The 24,286-nt window shown below is 41.2% G+C and overlaps 1 protein-coding gene across 1 annotated transcript in view; it reads right to left on the reverse strand.

Annotated features, from left to right (window-relative positions):
* Positions 1 to 24,286, reverse strand: part of LOC149419601 (endoribonuclease Dcr-2-like) — a 94,322-nt gene that overhangs the window by 52,756 nt on the left and 17,280 nt on the right. Inside the window, 6 exon segments of the mRNA XM_089637506.1 lie at positions 2,921 to 3,152; positions 9,016 to 9,250; positions 9,328 to 9,643; positions 10,185 to 10,368; positions 11,071 to 11,200; positions 11,335 to 11,512. Of these exon segments, the coding sequence (XP_089493632.1) occupies positions 2,921 to 3,152; positions 9,016 to 9,250; positions 9,328 to 9,643; positions 10,185 to 10,368; positions 11,071 to 11,200; positions 11,335 to 11,512 (1,275 nt within the window).

The following is a 24,286-nucleotide window of genomic DNA, read 5'->3' on the forward strand; positions in this document are numbered from 1 at the left end:
AAGACAATAAACAGCTGAGGGTAAACCCATAGCCATCGATGTTATTTTGTCGAGGCCCGAGGGGTAAAAAGACACTAAACAGCTGAGGGTAAACCCATAGCCATCGATGTTATTTTGTCGAGGCCCGAGGGGTAAAAAGACAATAAACAGCTGAGGGTAAACCCATAGCCATCGATGTTATTTTGTCGAGGCCCGAGGGGGAAAAAGACAATAAACAGCTGAGGGTAAACCCATAGCCATCGATGTTATTTTGTCGAGGCCCGAGGGGTAAAAAGACAATAAACAGCTGAGGGTAAACCCATAGCCATCGATGTTATTTTGTCGGGGCCCGAGGGGTAAAAAGACAATAAACAGCTGAGGGTAAACCCATAGCCATCGATGTTATTTTGTCGAGGCCCGAGGGGTAAAAAGACAATAAACAGCTGAGGGTAAACCCATAGCCATTGATGTTATTTTGTTGAGGCCCGAGGGGTAAAAAGACAATAAACAGCTGAGGGTAAACCCATAGCCATCGATGTTATTTTGTCGAGGCCTGAGGGGTAAAAAGACAATAAACAGCTGAGGGTAAACTCATAGCCATCGATGTTATTTTGTCGAGGCCCGAGGGGTAAAAAGACAATAAACAGCTGAGGGTAAACCCATAGCCATCGATGTTATTTTGTCGAGGCCCGAGGGGGAAAAAGACAATAAACAGCTGAGGGTAAACCCATAGCCATCGATGTTATTTTGTCGAGGCCCGAGGGGTAAAAAGACAATAAACAGCTGAGGGTAAACTCATAGCCATCGATGTTATTTTGTCGAGGCCCGAGGGGTAAAAAGACAATAAACAGCTGAGGGTAAACCCATAGCCATCGATGTTATTTTGTCGAGGCCCGAGGGGTAAAAAGACAATAAACAGCTGAGGGTAAACCCATAGCCATCGATGTTATTTTGTCGAGGCCCGAGGGGTAAAAAGACAATAAACAGCTGAGGGTAAACTCATAGCCATCGATGTTATTTTGTCGAGGCCCGAGGGGTAAAAAGACAATAAACAGCTGAGGGTAAACCCATAGCCATCGATGTTATTTTGTCGAGGCCCGAGGGGGAAAAAGACAATAAACAGCTGAGGGTAAACCCATAGCCATCGATGTTATTTTGTCGAGGCCCGAGGGGTAAAAAAACAATAAACAGCTGACGGTAAACTCATAGCCATCGATGTTATTTTGTCGAGGCCCGAGGGGTAAAAAGACAATAAACAGCTGAGGGTAAACCCATAGCCATCGATGTTATTTTGTCGAGGCCCGAGGGGTAAAAAGACAATAAACAGCTGAGGGTAAACCCATAGCCATCGATGTTATTTTGTCGAGGCCCGAGGGGTAAAAAAACAATAAACAGCTGAGGGTAAACTCATAGCCATCGATGTTATTTTGTCGGGGCCCGAGGGGTAAAAAGACAATAAACAGCTGAGGGTAAACCCATAGCCATCGATGTTATTTTGTCGAGGCCCGAGGGGGAAAAAGACAATAAACAGCTGAGGGTAAACTCATAGCCATCGATGTTATTTTGTCGAGGCCCGAGGGGTAAAAAGACAATAAACAGCTGAGGGTAAACCCATAGCCATCGATGTTATTTTGTCGAGGCCCGAGGGGTAAAAAGACAATAAACAGCTGAGGGTAAACCCATAGCCATCGATGTTATTTTGTCGAGGCCCGAGGGGTAAAAAGACAATAAACAGCTGAGGGTAAACCCATAGCCATCGATGTTATTTTGTCGAGGCCCGAGGGGTAAAAAGACAATAAACAGCTGAGGGTAAACTCATAGCCATCGATGTTATTTTGTCGAGGCCCGAGGGGTAAAAAGACAATAAACAGCTGAGGGTAAACCCATAGCCATCGATGTTATTTTGTCGAGGCCCGAGGGGTAAAAAAACAATAAACAGCTGAGGGTAAACTCATAGCCATCGATGTTATTTTGTCGGGGCCCGAGGGGTAAAAAGACAATAAACAGCTGAGGGTAAACCCATAGCCATCGGCCATGGAGTCGATACTCGAAAACAAAAGCTCAAATCAAAAAGTTATGCCACAAAATCGACTCCAAATGTGATGCAGATTCACCAGTTTCCCGCTTGTACCACTACTTTCCGGACACCATGTTTATATATTTATTTTATTTTAGGTAAATCAAAAGTTCCACAAATAAACTTATACATACAGGTAAACAATTATTGAAATAAAAAAATAATTAATTACAGATTTCCTCGTTGTAACCATAACTCTTAACTCTATAGGGAACCCGCTAGCACAGCGCGGGTGTAGATGTAACGGTGCACCCTAAAGTTTATGTTTAGACTTTCAGAATTCAGAATTCAATACTTGGTTTGTGTGAAAGCACTATGAAGTCTTCCAGAGCCTAGTGCGCCATCACACATTTGCCGCAACTCTGTCTTCATGAGAGAATAGAATTATATCCCGTATAGTCCCAATCAATGGCACCACAAGAATGCATCGCTCGCTAAAGGATCAATGGCAACTGTGATCAGCCGATCTCTTCACTTCATCAAAGTAGAATACATCAACAACCTTACGCATGTTTCTTTGACATTAAAACCGCAGTGACAATCCGTGCAAATCTTCAGCGATGCACCGATCCCGAGATTATCCTGTCAAAAAACGTTTGCGACCATCTTGACCATTCTGTTCTGTTTCATTTTTGACAAACAATTGCTAGAGTTCTTTGCCAGTGACAACTCGCTATAACGTCTTTTATAAAGGATTAAGTCCAATGGATTTTCAAATGGCTTAGAAAAAATTATCAAAAATTAAATATTATATGCTGTACAAAACAGGAAGGAAATAAAATTATGATTGATATTTCAAAAGTGTGATAATCAGTTAAACTTGATCAAACTGATATAATGCAAGTCTGGAATGAAGATACTTACATTGTTGAGCAGTCGTTCTATATTCTGGAAGTCCTGGTAGCTGGAGAGGAACTTGGGCAACACTTCTTCGGCCACAAGCATGGCGTACACGGCCTTCTTGTGGCGGCCGCGGCCCTTGGCCTGGATGTAGGAGCGGTAGTTTAGAATAGGGTCGAAGCGGAGCACCAGTGTACAGCACGGCACGTCCATGCCCTCCTCCATCACCTGTGTACACACCAGGCAGTTCAGCTGTCTGAAATGGAAATCACTCACCTGTACTCACCTGTGCCAACTGTAACATCTCGTTCCACAATCACTGCGTCAACATCTCAGACTCAAATTTCAAACGAATGGCAGTTAAAAATAAATTATCTTGGAACTTATTATTTTTTTTTTTGGTAAACTAATGTTTAACCCTAGATTCATAACCATTCGTCCCAGAGACCGCTCAAAACGTAAATTTGTTTCTAGTGTCTCGAGTGAAAGAGATAGAATGATGACCTCTCAAGTACCTTCCTAGATGGCTTGTTCATTAGTAACGGGGGTGCGTTTGCCTTGCAGTGAAGTTTTGTGGACAAGTTATAGACTTTTGAACGTCTGAGAGACGAATGTTTATGAATAGTGTAACTTTTGACGAGACTGCAAGTTATTTTGAAAACATTGTTTTTGATGAGTTCTGGTTATACAGAGTAAAAGTAAGTATATGATATTATTCTATATGGTTTATTATTTATAGTTACATCTTATTTTATCATTCAAAATGTATTATTGTGTGTATTTTACATCAAATCTTTATTTTATTTTAGAATGGATGATCGGCAAATTGATGACCATTTGAATCGTTTATCTGATTCTGGTGATGATGATTTTACCAGTCAGCAAAAGGATGTAGAAATCAGTGATGTCGAAGATCATGTTGAATTAGATGAAATGGTCCCGACAGATTCCGACAGTGATAACGACATGGTTACGTAAAAGACACGAAATGCTAACTTTGAAGAGATGCCTAAAAAGGAAAATGGCCGAAGTTTTAGATGAAATGCCTACCATTGCCACACCTGGTCTAAGTGGTACTCAAAAAAAGGTTTGTGGTTATTGTGATTATAAAAAACGGCATATGACAAGGTTCCAAGGCAAGCAATGCAAAAAGTATATGTGCATGGACCATCGCGGCCTCATGTGTGTGGAATGTAGCGATGAAATTTAATTTTAACTCGTTTTTTATTTTTTTTGTTACCTAATTAAACATATTAAAGAGTGCCATACTTAATTTATTTATTTTATTTACAAGTACCCCAAAACTCGTCACTTAAATTTAGTCGTCTGTGAGACGAATGTTTATGAATAATGTTCCTCTTAGATAAGGTTATGAATCTAGGGTTAAGACAAGATTTTTTATGCATAGCACAAAGGGTAACAATTATTTTACAAGCAATAATTATTAGCCTGAAACACTCATCCACATTGAAAAATCTCCTGATAAAAGATACATGACGCCAACGGGTCCGTTGGCGTCATGTATCTTTTATCAGGAGATTTTTCAATGTGGATGAGTGTTTCAGGCTAATAATTATTGCTTGTAAAATAATTATCTTGGAACTGTCCGAAATGCAAAAGTCGACCGAGCTCACCCTCTTCATATTCTGATACAGATACTGACGTCTTATTTGAACAAATCACCAAACATTTTGACAGAAAAATAACTGAAATAAAAAAAAATGTTTGAAGAAAAATAAGTGAATTAAAGAGAAGTAGTGAATTCATCGGTTTGCATGAATTCATCATTTGAGGTAAGAGGGGATGCAGCACAGCTTCTCCAGGTGACAAACTGGAAGTCAGCCGCTGAGGACAGGAGGAGTTGGAGGCAACTGTTGCAGGAGGCCAAAGCTCGATATGGGCTGTAGCGCCATCGAAGAAGAAGTGAATTCATTGGTAACCAATATGAAGACCTCGTCTCAAGCTTCAAACAAATGCAGGATCTTCACAAAGAAACTAAGTTCTTACGGGAGGAGAATGACAAGAAAAACATAAAAATCTCGAGCCTTGAATCCAGACTTGCAGAACTGGAACAGGATAACTTGGTGTGGGGCTGCAGCCGGGCGAACATCCTAAGGAAGCTGTACTTCGGGTAGCCAGCTCGCTGGGACTGTCCCTGCCACAACAGGACATTCGTCTGCTGACCAGGACTCAAGACCGCAGGCGGAACACACCGGATAAATTGCACATCTCTTTTAACAATCCAAAATCTAGGGAGTCGATTCTCTCACTGAAAAATGCGGCTAAAACACAAAACTCGAACTCGCCAATATACAATAGTGAAGTGCTCACACCCTATTATAAGAGAAGTACTGTGGAAAATAAAGCAAACGGCAAAAAAATGCTCTACCAATTTGTGTGGTTCAAAGCCAACAGACTACTTGTCGCTGTACGCAAAGGACCCGGGGAAAAAATAATCCAAATTAAACACAAAAACGATCTAAAAAAAATGGAGACACATTCGTAAATCACTAAAACTTCAAATTTACATTTACACTAACTATACTAAATTAAATTAAATTAAAAATGGCTAGACTGATTTTAGATAATGAAACAGTATCTTCTGATAAAATTAATAATTATGTATCTTCAGATATAAAATTTTGTAATTTACTAATGAAAGCTAAAGAAACAAAATTCGAATTTGTGTGGTTTAAAGCCAATGTTGTAACTTGTTCGTAAGGGTCCGGGGGAAAAAATCATTCAGATCAAACATGAAAGTGACATTAAAAAATGGTATCGTAGATTTTTAGCCCTAGAGAAAACCCTTATTGTAATGGATATTATTAAAAATGGACTGTATTACCAATTATAGGACGTCAAATCCTAAATTCTTTAAAAATTTACTACAAACACACTCATCCTCTCTTCAAACACATAAAAGAAGCATGCATACAGCAAAATATTAGATCAATTTCCAAGAATTTTTTCTACAACTTGATAATATTGGAACCTCTTTTCATATTATTATTCTTACTGAATGCTGGATACCAAAAAATTAGGCTACTAAAATTTTGAAAGGATATGATCACTACAGCACTTCAATACAAACTAAACAAAATGATGGAGTTGTTGTCTATACCAGAACTGACCTGATTGGTTTATCTGTCAATGAAATCCAAGTCAGCGGTGCAAACTGTTTGCAAATAACTCTCAATAATGACACATGTATCTTAGCAATATACCGTTCTCCATCCTCTTACAATATTTCACCATTCCTAGAAACGATTAATAACTGTTTAACTGAATTATGTAATATTAAAAATTGTATTATTGCTGGTGACCTCAACATAAATATTCTGCCCACAAATGAACATTCTCAGTGCCAAGAATACCTAAATACGCTCACATACCATGGATTCCAAAGCACCATAAACACTACCACACGTGCTACATTAGACTCCATTTCATGCATTGACCACATCATGGTCAAATCTAATTACCCAGTAATATCTATTGTATATGAATCTACACTTACAGACCACTACACCACTATTCTTTCCATACAAACATGCAACAGAAAAGACAAACATAAAAACACAACAAATAAGAAAAAAATCATTCAAATCAATTATGATTGTATTCGTCAATCTCTGATGAGTAAATCGTGGTCAGAATTACTTAAAATCACAAATCCAGAAGACGCCTGGACGTACTTTATCAATTATTTACAACTACCATTAACCAACATACAAACATAATTATAAAACATGTACCAAATAACATTTTTCCAATTAAGCCATGGATTAACCACACTATTATTAAATCTATCCGTAAACTTAACAAACTCCACAAAAACGTTATTAACAATCCTTATGATATACAACTTCGAAACTTTTATAAAAGATATAGAAACAATTGTACCCAAATAATAATAAGAAAGGCTAAAGAGATATATTACAAACAGAAAATAGAAAACTGTAATAATGATCCTAAAAAACTTTGGAAAACACTTAAAGAAGTCACCCACTCTCAACCTAATCCTAGGAATGACTTAAAACAACTAAAAGTAAATGATAAAATATTTAGTTTTTCTAGTAATCCCGATATTATTGTTAATCATGCAAACTTCTCAAAATAGGTGAAGAACTCGCAAAAAATATCGACGTAAATCATACCAACTCCAGTTCACTAAGCTGTAATTCAAATTTGCCCAACAACTTGCATTTTAGTCTAAAACAAATTTCAAATGAAGATACTAGATTGATCATAAACTTATTAAAAAACTCGTCTTCAACTGGCTTGGACGATATATCAAAGATTGCCTTAAAAAAAACTTGTATCAGAAATCCACTCCTTTAACAAATCTTATTAACCTAAGCATCCTAAAATCATAATCCCAATACATAAAGGAGGCTTTAGAGCGGACATAACTAACTATCGTCCAATTACATTACTAAATTCACTATCTAGTCTTTGAAAAAACTATTAATAATCAACTAATTGAATACCTTGAACAAAATAACATACTATCACTCAACCAGTTTGGATTCAGGAAAAATAAAGGCACCTTCGAAGCCCTGGCAACAGTTACCGATTTTCTAAATGAAAACTTAGACAAGGGATCAAAATGCATATCAATATTCTTAGACCTGTGCAAAGCATTTGATACTATCTCTCACCCTAAATACTACATGATATATGTTTATAATTAAATTCATATATTACTTTGTTGTAATATTAATTTCTTATAATTAAATTATAGTACACAGTGAGGATATCATTATCTCTATGTGTTACTAAGAAAAGAAGAGAATAAATCATTATTATTATGTATTATTATAAACTTTTACAAAAACTATCTAATATTGGTATAAGTGGTGATGAACTTACTATTACATATTAGCGATTACCTGTCAAACCAAAAGCAAAGTGTGAAAATCAACAACTGCAATAGCAATCAATTACCAATTAGCTTCGGCGTGCCTCAAGGAAGCGTTTTAGGTCCTACCTTGTTCTTAATATACATAAATGAATTATGTAATCTTCAAATAGATGCCAAAATTGTAAGTATCGCTGATGATACGATTCTCCTCTTCAAATCAAGCAATTGGAATTATGTATACATAAAAGCTAACAGGGGCATAACTGTTGTTAAAAGATAGTTAAACAATAATACACTAACAATGAAAAAACCAAAACTTAATACATTGAATTTAGTATTAATCCTTCGAACCCCAGAAAATCAAATTAAAATATGTGCTTGCAACCTGACAAATATGATTGCCCTTATTTAGAACAGGTTCCTAAAATTACATACTTAGGTATTATTTTTGACAGCAATTTGAAATGGAAACAACATATAACCACTACAGCAAACAAACTGAATATTTATTTACTTTTTTAGACAAACTCGCAACATTTTCGACCTAAGCCAGCTCAAAACAATCTATTATGCACTTTGTCAATCTTTAATATAGTATGGTATCATAGCATGGGGAGGAGCAAACGCTGCCGCCATTGATCCAATATCTAAAGCTCAGAAACTTATAATAAAGATTATCCTCAAACTACCAATCACAAGCAGCTCGGATGAAATCTTTAGGAAAATCTGTGTTATGGATATTAGGCAACTTTATGCCAAAAACATACTAGCATATCTCTTCAAACACAAAACTACTATTGACAATGTCCAAACTGCTCGTGATACTAGAACCAAAGGACATAATCTCTTACAAATCCCTTTCGCTAAAACAACTTTTGGCCAGGGAAATTTTAGATATTTTGCAACAAGGCTATATAATGCTCTCCCACTAGCCATTAGACTGAACGAATTTTTTTCGAAATATAAATTTATAAAAATCCCCTCATAAGTATGTAATAATACTTATTAATCAATTTATCATTTTTTATAATTTTCACATTGTCATTTAATGTTATTAAATATTATGTATCAAATAATATGTAAACATTAATTTATGTACTCAATACGTCTGTCTCGACGCAGGTTTATCATAGTGAGACAGACATAGAAAAAAAACCTATAAAAAAACTTTATATTGTTATTAAAAATAAAATGTGCGAATGATTACAGAGTTTCGGTTCAAGCAAAATAAGCAGAATGAGCGATATGTACTTACTTTGAGGTGTATTTCATGACGACCTCCTTGTTCTGTTTCTTCTCGAAGAGTCCTTCACGCGTGTCGGAGAAGGGGTTGAGGTTGAAGCCCACGGCAAAGTCTACCTTCAGGTACTCCAGCTCGGGGCAGTTGGCTGCGGCATGCTTGAGGATGGTACCCAGCACCTTGCAGGCAAATCTCTCTTGCACAAATACCATGGCGGAGAGGCTCTCCTTGAACTTATTGTACTTGGGCACTGAAAACAAAGGCATACATTGTATTATATATGTCCGACTCGACAGTTAACCCAGTGAAATAAAGGTAGAATCTTACCCGCATCGGAGGCAATGTACTGGGGGGAGTACTCTTTGAGGATGTTCAGCACATGGCGCACGCGGGGCGAGGAGAATCTCTCAATGCGGTCGAGGCCGCGGTAGCCGCCCATGGCGCGCTCCAGCACGGCGCGAGAGCGGCTGAAGGCCGTGATAGCCAGCTGCAGAGCAGCCTGACGTGCGGCCGTGTCAGAGTGCAGCTTCAACCGCTCAGAGGACACGGTGTACGCCAGTAGGGCCAGTGACGCGCCGTACACTCCAAAATCCTCAAAGTAATGCATCACACTCTCCGTGCAGCCTTTTATAAATTTCTTAATCTGAAAACAATTTTAATAAGTCATAAACACGAGTACCTACTGGGAGCACCTACTGACAGCACAGACTGCCAGGTTCAATTTGGCTGGAATATTTCAAAACCCGAAAGATTTCTCATGAAGTAATATGGGATTTATTTATTTATACGCCTAAAGAGGCTTTTACACAAAAGATCATCGACGCATTAAATCATAAGTACACAGTGTACATAGGAGAATATCGCGCACATTAACTTTGAAATCGCCGTTTTGAGTTTGGGTTTTGGAACAAGCACTTGAGTTGAACCAACTCAACCACTTTTTAATGCACTACATATTTGCATTACATATACTTTAAAAAATACTATTCCACTCGAACTGTTAAACAAAAGCAAAACCCATACCGACCCCTCCTACATAAACTATTGTATCTTCAAAATCCTGATTGTGGAGGAGAGCAGTTTTGGTCATACAGCGCAAAGGAGAACTAATATACAAATATAGCTGAAGTGATACAAGTGAAGATGAACTGACGCAGAGAGCTAAATGTATGCATGTGTGGCACCTTGTCAGGCTTGGCCTTCATCTTGACAGCGTTGGGCACCCGCGAGGAGGGGGGCAGCGGCTCCAGGGTCATGATACCAACCACCGCAGACAGTCGAAGCAGGCCCGCGCGTACCACCTCCTCCACCCCCAGCGGGGAGGGCGCCTTGTAAGGGATGATGATCTCCGTGGGGTTCGTTGAGTGCCTGGTGGCATGTAGATAAATAAATAGAATGACTGCCAAAATGTGCCAAGTATGTACTAGTGCGATCATCACTACCTTCTGTCGCCTTCAGTACGAATTAAGCAGTTCATTTTCGATAAAAGTAACTTTGTTTAAATAATAAAGCGGAGACGGTTTACAGTAATAAAGTTCAGCAGGGTTGTCATTGGATATTTGGCTACGTCTCCTGCTTCCAAAATGTGTCTTCCCAGGTATCTGAGCCTTGTTCCCACCAGGGCGTGACATTGGCACCGTAGGTGAATTACAGTCTCTTCACCAAATGTTTTAAGAAGATTTTATAATGCATAATACTCCACAATGATATAAAATCATGTATTAATGTGAACTCACACCCGATAACGGATCATACGAATCATGAACTATGTTATGAAGCATAAGACCATTGGAAGATTCTGTATATGTATTGAGGAGGCGAATGGCAAGAGACCACAGCCAGTAGCACAGCAAGAGGAGGCCAAATCCCAACCGTATATGTACATAGTGATGATGATGGCAAGAGACCACAGCCAGTAGCACAGCAAGAGGTATATGTATATACATAGTGATGATGATGAATCATGTATTAGAAAAGCACTAGAGTAAAAGGGACAAGAGATTTGAAATGGGTACCGAAATGTCAAGTTGGGCCACAGATATATAAATAATAACAAAAAAACAATCTCACATGATAACTTGGGACATGTGTTCGGGATCCGTGGAGCAGATGATGGCGTTGTAGGTCTTCTCCAGTTCCCGGATCTCCTGCTCCACTCGCTCGGGCTTTATATTCTTGTTCAGTAGAGTGGCCGTCAAACCTGAAATAAATACATTGTATGTGCTAACACAGTTTCAACGCATCATTTAACTATGGGCGTTCAAACTGTAGTGAAGGCGGGCAGCAACTTATAGTGCATCGTTAGATGTTCAATTGAAGGTTGAAGAGAGTTACCGATGATCTTGGGGTGCAGCTTCTTGGGGACTCTTTCAGTGGCCTTCATGATCTGTCGCATGGGGTGGTCATCCACTCCGTGGTGGCACTCGTCAAACACTAGCAGGTTGATCCTCTCCAGCGGCACGAAGTTATGGTTCAGCATGTCCACCAGGATCTGGCTGGTCATCACCATTACCTGCGGATGTTCAATAACACTATGCATCATTCATCTTCGCCTAATTTAATATATTTATTTTATTTTTATTAAAGCGGTTCCCGTGAGCACTCGAGTAACGGGCCCATTGTGCAGGTCCTGTAGCGGTAAGGGAAGTCTCCCTTTGTTTGGGTTCCCCGAAGGCCCCTTGGGAGAAGAGTCTCTCCACTCCCCCTTGGTTCTGAGGTGGTCTCAGCTCTCCTCTCCACTCCCTAGCGGTGGGTTTGCCACGCTACTAATCGAACTGAATACTCCTGAATACTCATCAAACCCAAATCAATCCAACTACCCAGCCTCACTGGTAACTACACTGTTTCATAACTACATATATGCAAATACATATAGTTAAGAAGTTGAAGGATATAAGTATACCAAGAGGACTGGAATGAACAGAACTGAAGCAGATTCTCGGAGTCTGCCTTTATCCAACATGACATCTTCTTCCTTGCTATGCCTACCAATGAACAGAACTGAAGCAGATTTCTCGGAGTCTGCCATTATCCAACATGACATCTTCTGCCTTGCTGTGCCTACCAATGAACAGAACTGAAGCAGATTTCTCGGAGTCTGCCTTTATCCAACATGACATCTTCTTCCTTGCTATGCCTACCAATGAACAGAACTGAAGCAGATTTCTCGGAGTCTGCCTTTATCCAACATGACATCTTCTTCCTTGCTATGCCTACCAATGAACAGAACTGAAGCAGATTTCTTGGAGTCTGCCATTATCCAACATGACATCTTCTGCCTTGCTGTGCCTACCAATGAACAGAACTGAAGCAGATTTCTCGGAGTCTGCCTTTATCCAACATGACATCTTCTTCCTTGCTATGCCTACCAATGAACAGAACTGAAGCAGATTTCTCGGAGTCTGCCATTATCCAACATGACATCTTCTGCCTTGCTGTGCCTACCAATGAACAGAACTGAAGCAGATTTCTCGGAGTCTGCCTTTATCCAACATGACATCTTCTGCCTTGCTGTGCCTACCAATGAACAGAACTGAAGCAGATTTCTCGGAGTCTGCCTTTATCCAACATGACATCTTCTTCCTTGCTATGCCTACCAATGAACAGAACTGAAGCAGATTTCTCGGAGTCTGCCATTATCCAACATGACATCTTCTGCCTTGCTGTGCCTACCAATGAACAGAACTGAAGCAGATTTCTCGGAGTCTGCCTTTATCCAACATGACATCTTCTGCCTTGCTGTGCCTACCAATGAACAGAACTGAAGCAGATTTCTCGGAGTCTGCCTTTATCCAACATGACATCTTCTTCCTTGCTATGCCTACCAATGAACAGAACTGAAGCAGATTTCTCGGAGTCTGCCTTTATCCAACATGACATCTTCTTCCTTGCTATGCCTACCAATGAACAGAACTGAAGCAGATTTCTCGGAGTCTGCCATTATCCAACATGACATCTTCTGCCTTGCTGTGCCTACCAATGAACAGAACTGAAGCAGATTTCTCGGAGTCTGCCTTTATCCAACATGACATCTTCTTCCTTGCTATGCCTACCAATGAACAGAACTGAAGCAGATTTCTCGGAGTCTGCCTTTATCCAACATGACATCTTCTTCCTTGCTGTGCCTACCAATGAACAGAACTGAAGCAGATTTCTCGGAGTCTGCCTTTATCCAACATGACATCTTCTTCCTTGCTATGCCTACCAATGAACAGAACTGAAGCAGATTTCTCGGAGTCTGCCATTATCCAACATGACATCTTCTGCCTTGCTGTGCCTACCAATGAACAGAACTGAAGCAGATTTCTCGGAGTCTGCCTTTATCCAACATGACATCTTCTTCCTTGCTATGCCTACCAATGAACAGAACTGAAGCAGATTTCTCGGAGTCTGCCATTATCCAACATGACATCTTCTGCCTTGCTGTGCCTACCAATGAACAGAACTGAAGCAGATTTCTCGGAGTCTGCCTTTATCCAACATGACATCTTCTGCCTTGCTGTGCCTACCAATGAACAGAACTGAAGCAGATTTCTCGGAGTCTGCCTTTATCCAACATGACATCTTCTGCCTTGCTGTGCCTACCAATGAACAGAACTGAAGCAGATTTCTCGGAGTCTGCCTTTATCCAACATGACATCTTCTTCCTTGCTATGCCTACCAATGAACAGAACTGAAGCAGATTTCTCGGAGTCTGCCATTATCCAACATGACATCTTCTGCCTTACCCAAATCCCAAAGCCACCAATAAACAGAGATGTTGAATATTTTACTGTATTATTGTTGTTGCACAGGCATTGGCTTACGACAGCTCTCTCAGTAGACTGATCATCGCTGCGTGATTTATTGTGTAGCGTGTAGACCAAAGTGAAGGTAAACACAATTCTTGGTAAGCTACTATATGTAGTAATAAAATAACATTTATCATAATGGCATTTTAAATTACTCCCTAGATTAGCTATCTTTATTTTATCAGTAGATGTTCTTATCAATTTCAAATAATTCTCCATAACCATTGAACAAATTGATTTCATTAAATTACTTGATTTAACTAAAATTAGTTAACAGCTCTATGGATGCACCTGACTTACAAATCTAATAATACTAAAAAATAAATAAAAATTATGTATTGTTATTATATTATTCTTATTTGTATTTTTGTTGTCACCATAAAATGGGCATTTGCCAAGTTTGGGGTATTTTAACTAACTAACTAACTAACCATCACGCCGTTTCCCCGCAGGGGTAGGCAGAGAGGACGGACCGCCAAACAACTCGGTCTTGGCACACACTCCTTGCCTCATTCACATTCATACATCGTCTCATACATACTCTTCTATTATTCTGACTCTTGACATGGCCCGACTCGAGTATCTGATTCACTTGATCGTGCCATGTCTTCCTCGGGCGTCCCCGACTTCTGCTACCATTCACATTTGCATCATATATCCTCCTTACACTCCTATCTTCGCTCATTCGCTCTACATGCCCAAACCATCTAAGCGTCCCTTTCTTAATCTTACTCATTACGCTTACATCAGCCTTGCACTCTTTGCGGATCTCCACATTCCTCACACGATCAAACATGGTTTTACCACACATACGCCTCAGGGATCTCATTTCAACAGCATTTAATCTACTTTCATCCTTTCTTTGCCAGTTCCATGCCTCACTTCCATACATCAAGGTAGGTACCAGCACTCCGTTGTGGACTGCTAACTTCGCTTCTTTGGACAATTTTTTGTTAGCGCCTACGGCGTTTAGTCCTCCATTAACGGAATTACCTGCATTTACCCTTCTTTCGATATCTCTGTCAGCCTTCCCATCTCTCGTAAACATACTTCCTAAATACACAAACTCATCCACCTGCTCCAAGTATTCCCCATTCACAATTATATTGCACACTGTTTTCGTACTCTCTCTTTCAAACACCATTACTTTAGACTTACTTACATTCATCATTAACTCATTCTTCATGCATACTTCGTTCATCCTAGACACGAGAGACTGTAGATCATCTATACTATTAGCAATCAGCACCGCATCATCAGCATACAACAGGCAACATACTTTAAAATTATTCAAATTCGCGCCCAATCCCACCTCTTTCAATTCTTGCATACAATTATCCATGTATAGATTGAATAACCACGGTGACATTACGCAGCCTTGTTTAACACCTTTTGTGATATCAAACCACCCCGTAAAACCACCGTTTACCCTAACACATGCAACGCTTCCCTCATACAGAGACGCAATTGCCTGAATCAGATTCGTATTCACTCCATACTTGGACAACACCTTCCATAGCTTTTTCCTGTCGACTCGGTCGTATGCTTTTTGTAAATCTACAAAGGCACAGAAAAGTTTCTGGTTTTTTGCCAGAAACTTCTCAGTGAGCATACGCAATGAGAAGATCTGGTCCATGCACCCCCTTCCACTCATGAAAGCACCTTGCACATCCCATATTTTATCCTTTGTTTCCTTTCTTACTCTTTCAATCAAAATTCTACCATACAGCTTGCCAACTGAACTAAGCAGGCTAATAGCCCTATGATTCCCACATTCCATACGTGACCCTTTACCTTTGTATAATGGCATGATCACAGCCCTTCTCCAATCTAAAGGCGTGTAACCTTCCTTTAAACATTGGTTAAAAAGATTGCACAACCATGTGAGAATTACACGGCTACCTCCTTTAAAATATTCAGCAGCAATATTGTCAAACCCAACAGCCTTACCATTCTTCATACATTTAATCGAGTTTTCTATCTCATCCATGCTAATTTCGGTAACATTCACTCCATCGTCATTCATATCTGATTCGCCACTGGAATCACTGTCATTCACTTCGCTTTCGAAGACTTCCTCGAAATAATTCATCCATCTCTCTTTTATTTTTTCCTCATTCGTCAACATTTTTCCATCTTTTGATTTTATCACTTTCATGCTTCCGTTTTCTGGGCCACTCCGGGACCTTTTGACTTCTTTCCAAAACAACTTAATGTTTTCTTGGAAATGGTTTGTCATTTTCATTCCTTCTTCCTCTTCCAGGCGTTTCTTTCGTTCTTTCACTCCAACTCTTACTTTTTTCTTACATTCCTTATATACTTCTTTCGCTCGATACTTCTCTTCGCTGGAAGCACTGCCAGCCGCAATCAGACACAACCATGCTTTCTTCTTTTCTGAGACCAGTGCTTTAATCTCATCATCCCACCATGCATCACCTTTCTTCCTACCTTGCGTACTTATTCCACAAACCTCCCTAGCAGATTCACAAAGACACACTTTTATGTGGTTCCATGTTTCGTCTATGCTTAGACCATCCATTTCCTTCGCATTCAATCTTATCTCTGCACAATTCACATACTTACTTCTCACATTATCGTTTTGCAGTTTTTCTATTTTGACTCTTGTCGGAGCTGGTACCGTTTTCACTTTAGAGCGCCAACCGCGAAAGAGGTTTACTCTCGACACTACAAGAAAGTGGTCAGTTTCGACCTCAGCCCCTCTGAAAACTCTTGTGTCCTCGGTAACAGCTCTCAACCTAGAGTCAATTACTACAAAATCAATAATTGACCTCTCATTTCCTCTTTCCCACGTATATTGGTGGATACCTTTATGATCGAAGAAAGTATTCGACACAAACAGGTTCCACTCTAAACATACTTCAAGCATTCTGTTCCCGTTGTCATTCGTTCTTTTATCCCCAAACATACCTAAGACCGAATCAAATCCGTCACGTCTAATTCCCACCCACCCATTCAAATCGCCTGCCATTATAATCCTTTCGTTCATATTTTTTAGTCTCATTACAACATTCACACCAGTCCAAAAATCATCTTTCACTTCATCGCTTTCAGAATTAACAGGGGCGTAGCAAATAACAAGAAACACCCTTGTCAAACCGATTTTAAATCTGATCCACATTATTCTCGGACTTACACATTCATACTGCAACATACATTCAATCATTCTGGGAGACAGTAGCGCTGCAACACCTTGACAAGCCCTCTCCGTATCTGGTCTCCCAGACCAAATGACGAGCCTATCATTATGCTGCATTGTACCGCTACCTTTTTTCATACTCTCTGTTATACAAAGTACGTCCAAACATTTGCTCACCATAGTATCACACAGTTCGTTCATCTTTCTTTCCATTCCTCCTCTAATGTTCCATGTACCAATTCGACATTGATCACGTTCCGTCCTCCTCTTTGCGCCACCGAAGGGTTGGCGATGTGATGGATAGCGAACCTCATCGACATCTTTGTCGGCCATTCCGTTCCAAGTACTACTTAAACATCTTAATTATACAACTTATCATATCGTTACACACATAAAACAAATAATACATATTTATACGCTTAATATAACATTTAACTTAACAAATAAACTACCACTAAAAATAGTTATTTTATCACTATATAATTGTTTTAAAACACTCCATGTAGACAGCAAACCAAAGAGCGCGGGTTCATTCCGATTTCATCCTTCATTTCCGATGTCATTAGGTATTTTTATTAATAAATAATAATGAGCGAGTCGAACAATTGAGCTAGCTCTTTTTGATGAGCTGAATTGGTGCGACTCTATCAGTTGTTATTACTTTTCTATCAGTTGTTATTACGTACTCAGAGATGTGTCTGATAGTCCGACATCTGGATTTGGACATATGTCTCGTGTTACGAGGCGGCATACCGGTAACAAGAAGTCGTAAGATCATTCATACCCTGGGAGCTAGGAGCCGGGAGCTGTATCGTGCGAGTACAGTATTCTCATTGCTCATACGCTCTGAGCTCTTATTTATCTCGTGTTACGAGGCGGCATACCGGTAACAAGAAGTCGTAAGATCATTCATACCCTGGGAGCTAGGAGCCGGGAGCCGTATCGTGCGAGTACAGTATTCTCATTGCTCATACGCTCTGAGCTCTTATTTATCTCGTGTTACGAGGCGGCGTACCGGTAACAAGAGTCGTAAGATCATTCATACCCTGGGAGCTAGGAGCCGGGAGCTGTATCGTGCGAGTACAGTATTCTCATTGCTCATACGCTCTGAGCTCTTATTTATCTCGTGTTACGAGGCGGCGTACCGGTAACAAGAGTCGTAAGATCATTCATACCCTGGGAGCTAGGAGCCGGGAGCTGTATCGTGCGAGTACAGTATTCTCATTGCTCATACGCTCTGAGCTCTTATTTATCTCGTGTTACGAGGCGGCGTACCGGTAACAAGAGTCGTAAGATCATTCATACCCTGGGAGCTAGGAGCCGGGAGCTGTATCGTGCGAGTACAGTATTCTCATTGCTCATACGCTCTGAGCTCTTATTTATCTCGTGTTACGAGGCGGCGTACCGGTAACAAGAGTCGTAAGATCATTCATACCCTGGGAGCTAGGAGCCGGGAGCTGTATCGTGCGAGTACAGTATTCTCATTGCTCATACGCTCTGAGCTCTTATTTATCTCGTGTTACGAGGCGGCGTACCGGTAACAAGAGTCGTAAGATCATTCATACCCTGGGAGCTAGGAGCCGGGAGCTGTATCGTGCGAGTACAGTATTCTCATTGCTCATACGCTCTGAGCTCTTATTTATCTCGTGTTACGAGGCGGCGTACCGGTAACAAGAGTCGTAAGATCATTCATACCCTGGGAGCTAGGAGCCGGGAGCTGTATCGTGCGAGTACAGTATTCTCATTGCTCATACGCTCTGAGCTCTTATTTATCTCGTGTTACGAGGCGGCGTACCGGTAACAAGAGTCGTAAGATCATTCATACCCTGGGAGCTAGGAGCCGGGAGCTGTATCGTGCGAGTACAGTATTCTCATTGCTCATACGCTCTGAGCTCTTATTTATCTCGTGTTACGAGGCGGCGTACCGGTAACAAGAGTCGTAAGATCATTCATACCCTGGGAGCTAGGAGCCGGGAGCTGTATCGTGCGAGTACAGTATTCTCATTGCTCATACGCTCTGAGCTCTTATTTATCTCGTGTTACGAGGCGGCGTACCGGTAACAAGAGTCGTAAGATCATTCATACCCTGGGAGCTAGGAGCCGGGAGCTGTATCGTGCGAGTACAGTATTCTCATTGCTCATACGCTCTGAGCTCTTATTTATCTCGTGTTACGAGGCGGCGTACCGGTAACAAGAGTCGTAAGATCATTCATACCCTGGGAGCTAGGAGCCGGGAGCTGTATCGTGCGAGTACAGTATTCTCATTGCTCATACGCTCTGAGCTCTTATTTATCTCGTGTTACGAGGCGGCGTACCGGTAACAAGAGTCGTAAGATCATTCATACCCTGGGAGCTAGGAGCCGGGAGCCGTATCGTGCGAGTACAGTATTCTCATTGCTCATACGCTCTGAGCTCTTATTTATCTCGTGTTACGAGGCGGCGTACCGGTAACAAGAGTCGTAAGATCATTCATACCCTGGGAGCTAGGAGCCGGGAGCTGTATCGTGCGAGTACAGTATTCTCATTGCTCATACGCTCTGAGCTCTTATTTATCTCGTGTTACGAGGCGGCGTACCGGTAACAAGAGTCGTAAGATCATTCATACCCTGGGAGCTAGGAGCCGGGAGCTGTATCGTGCGAGTACAGTATTCTCATTGCTCATACGCTCTGAGCTCTTATTTATATCGTGTTACGAGGCGGCGTACCGGTAACAAGAGTCGTAAGATCATTCATACCCTGGGAGCTAGGAGCCGGGAGCTGTATCGTGCGAGTACAGTATTCTCATTGCTCATACGCTCTGAGCTCTTATTTATCTCGTGTTACGAGGCGGCGTACCGGTAACAAGAGTCGTAAGATCATTCATACCCTGGGAGCTAGGAGCCGGGAGCCGTATCGTGCGAGTACAGTATTCTCATTGCTCATACGCTCTGAGCTCTTATTTATCTCGTGTTACGAGGCGGCGTACCGGTAACAAGAGTCGTAAGATCATTCATACCCTGGGAGCTAGGAGCCGGGAGCTGTATCGTGCGAGTACAGTATTCTCATTGCTCATACGCTCTGAGCTCTTATTTATCTCGTGTTACGAGGCGGCGTACCGGTAACAAGAGTCGTAAGATCATTCATACCCTGGGAGCTAGGAGCCGGGAGCTGTATCGTGCGAGTACAGTATTCTCATTGCTCATACGCTCTGAGCTCTTATTTATCTCGTGTTACGAGGCGGCGTACCGGTAACAAGAGTCGTAAGATCATTCATACCCTGGGAGCTAGGAGCCGGGAGCTGTATCGTGCGAGTACAGTATTCTCATTGCTCATACGCTCTGAGCTCTTATTTATCTCGTGTTACGAGGCGGCGTACCGGTAACAAGAGTCGTAAGATCATTCATACCCTGGGAGCTAGGAGCCGGGAGCTGTATCGTGCGAGTACAGTATTCTCATTGCTCATACGCTCTGAGCTCTTATTTATCTCGTGTTACGAGGCGGCGTACCGGTAACAAGAGTCATAAGATCATTCATACCCTGGGAGCTAGGAGCCGGGAGCTGTATCGTGCGAGTACAGTATTCTCATTGCTCATACGCTCTGAGCTCTTATTTATCTCGTGTTACGAGGCGGCGTACCGGTAACAAGAGTCGTAAGATCATTCATACCCTGGGAGCTAGGAGCCGGGAGCTGTATCGTGCGAGTACAGTATTCTCATTGCTCATACGCTCTGAGCTCTTATTTATCTCGTGTTACGAGGCGGCGTACCGGTAACAAGAGTCGTAAGATCATTCATACCCTGGGAGCTAGGAGCCGGGAGCTGTATCGTGCGAGTACAGTATTCTCATTGCTCATACGCTCTGAGCTCTTATTTATCTCGTGTTACGAGGCGGCGTACCGGTAACAAGAGTCGTAAGATCATTCATACCCTGGGAGCTAGGAGCCGGGAGCTGTATCGTGCGAGTACAGTATTCTCATTGCTCATACGCTCTGAGCTCTTATTTATCTCGTGTTACGAGGCGGCGTACCGGTAACAAGAGTCGTAAGATCATTCATACCCTGGGAGCTAGGAGCCGGGAGCTGTATCGTGCGAGTACAGTATTCTCATTGCTCATACGCTCTGAGCTCTTATTTATCTCGTGTTACGAGGCGGCGTACCGGTAACAAGAGTCGTAAGATCATTCATACCCTGGGAGCTAGGAGCCGGGAGCTGTATCGTGCGAGTACAGTATTCTCATTGCTCATACGCTCTGAGCTCTTATTTATCTCGTGTTACGAGGCGGCGTACCGGTAACAAGAGTCGTAAGATCATTCATACCCTGGGAGCTAGGAGCCGGGAGCTGTATCGTGCGAGTACAGTATTCTCATTGCTCATACGCTCTGAGCTCTTATTTATCTCGTGTTACGAGGCGGCGTACCGGTAACAAGAGTCGTAAGATCATTCATACCCTGGGAGCTAGGAGCCGGGAGCTGTATCGTGCGAGTACAGTATTCTCATTGCTCATACGCTCTGAGCTCTTATTTATCTCGTGTTACGAGGCGGCGTACCGGTAACAAGAGTCGTAAGATCATTCATACCCTGGGAGCTAGGAGCCGGGAGCTGTATCGTGCGAGTACAGTATTCTCATTGCTCATACGCTCTGAGCTCTTATTTATCTCGTGTTACGAGGCGGCGTACCGGTAACAAGAGTCGTAAGATCATTCATACCCTGGGAGCTAGGAGCCGGGAGCTGTATCGTGCGAGTACAGTATTCTCATTGCTCATACGCTCTGAGCTCTTATTTATCTCGTGTTACGAGGCGGCGTACCGGTAACAAGAGTCGTAAGATCATTCATACCCTGGGAGCTAGGAGCTGTATGGTGCGAGTACAGTATTCTCATTGCTCATACGCTCTGAGCTCTTATTTATCTCGTGTTACGAGGCGGCGTACCGGTAACAAGAGTCGTAAGATCATTCATACCCTGGGAGCTAGGAGCCGGGAGCTGTATCGTGCGAGTACAGTATTCTCATTGCTCATACGCTCTGAGCTCTTATTTATCTCGTGTTACGAGGCGGCGTACCGGTAACAAGAGTCGTAAGATCATTCATACCCTGGGAGCTAGGAGCCGGGAGCTGTATCGTGCGAGTACAGTATTCTCATTGCTCATACGCTCTGAGCTCTTATTTATCTCGTGTTACGAGGCGGCGTACCGGTAACAAGAGTCGTAAGATCATTCATACCCTGGGAGCTAGGAGCCGGGAGCTGTATCGTGCGAGTACAGTATTCTCATTGCTCATACGCTCTGAGCTCTTATTTATCTCGTGTTACGAGGCGGCGTACCGGTAACAAGAGTCGTAAGATCATTCATACCCTGGGAGCTAGGAGCCGGGAGCTGTATCGTGCGAGTACAGTATTCTCATTGCTCATACGCTCTGAGCTCTTATTTATCTCGTGTTACGAGGCGGCGTACCGGTAACAAGAGTCGTAAGATCATTCATACCCTGGGAGCTAGGAGCCGGGAGCTGTATCGTGCGAGTACAGTATTCTCATTGCTCATACGCTCTGAGCTCTTATTTATCTCGTGTTACGAGGCGGCGTACCGGTAACAAGAGTCGTAAGATCATTCATACCCTGGGAGCTAGGAGCCGGGAGCTGTATCGTGCGAGTACAGTATTCTCATTGCTCATACGCTCTGAGCTCTTATTTATCTCGTGTTACGAGGCGGCGTACCGGTAACAAGAGTCGTAAGATCATTCATACCCTGGGAGCTAGGAGCCGGGAGCTGTATCGTGCGAGTACAGTATTCTCATTGCTCATACGCTCTGAGTTCTATATTTAGCTGGCTACTGTTCAATTGAGCCACCGTTCCTTGGCTCCCGCTAATAAGAATGTTCTGCATTATGTTTAAAGGCTAATTCTGGGAAATTTCTAATTGGGACTTGTGTATTAAACACAAGCCAATAAGCCAACAGGCAATTAGCTCGTAGCTCATTTTAATTTCAACAATATTATTATTAAACCTACATAAAGCAATGTTTGATCAACACCCATATTTGTACTACTCGGAACTTGCTTATGTATCAATATATTGAAAAGAAACATCAGCAACAGCATTACGGGGCTATAAGAACAACTAATCTCAGTATTCGGTTATTATTTAATGGAAAAAACGTTACAATAACCTTCAAATGGCTCGCAGATCTAGATGTCCCCCTCTGACCCCCCAACATACGAAAGAAGAAGAAGATAATCTTCATAATACGTTTGTGTAATTAAATAGGTTTTTTAGTACCACAGTGTCCGGGGGGGGGAAAGTGCACAAACTTTGGGTACCATTTTATTTAATTTAGATTATTATGCCCGCTGCAGTCATTCTCCGGCGGGATTGACGAGGTTATTTTTATGTAATTTTAATAAATAATAAAAACTTTATATAAATAAATTAAAATGGTACTTTTACAGCTTATTAAAAAAAAAATAGTTCTACCCGTTCGGTCGATGATTTGTTTTTGGGGTGTTATGCTCACATTTTAACACAACCTCAAATAATACATCTGCCCTGATGATGGACACTGCAATGCTGTCCGAAACGTTGGCTAAAGAAGGAGTTAGCGCAACACGGCATAACACCCCAAAAACAAATCACAAAAATGCATCCAAACTATTTCTCACGAATTGACTTAAACAGCAGTTAAAAACATATACAAATATTTTGACTTATAAATAGGGGAAAAATATATACATAAGAATATTATTTTACAAATAGAGATATGAAAGAAATGCGCAATATCCTTATAAGAATTTACAAATTATTTTTGAAAAAATTTAGAGGGTAAAACAAAAAAAATATATATATGAATAGATAAACAATGTTAAACAGAAATTTAAAAAAATATATATTTAAACGAAGTATGTCTAAGTTGTTTACTTTGAACTATGTAGGAAAACAGTCTTCATTTTTCTACAAAAAGTAGTGCGTGTATCAAAAATAAGTCAGAATCCTTGAGGTTTTGATTCTGATTAAGTGATTCGCACATTCTTCTGATTGGATCCCTGACACCAGCATTTGTACGCGTCCTGCTAATGTGGAATAAGTCGTTAAGCCTTGTTACTCTGGGTGGTACTTTGAAGTTTATTAATTTCAGTAATTATTATTTTTTTGATAAATTAATGTTTTTAAGACAAGATTTTATTTATGCATAGCACAAAGGATAACAATTATTTTTATAAGCAATAATTGTTCGCCTGAAACACTCATCCATATTGAAAAAATCTCCTGATAAAAAATACATGACGCCAACGGGACTCTTTTTTTTTTTTTTTTTTTTATATTTACTCCACACAGGAGGCCCTGAAGAAAATAATTTCCCTCAGGGCCTAT

The sequence above is a fragment of the Hesperophylax consimilis genome, chromosome 11, assembly GCF_061612785.1.
Source record: "Hesperophylax consimilis isolate HC1 chromosome 11, BYU_Hcon_1.0, whole genome shotgun sequence".
NCBI classification, from domain to species: Eukaryota; Metazoa; Arthropoda; class Insecta; order Trichoptera; family Limnephilidae; genus Hesperophylax; species Hesperophylax consimilis.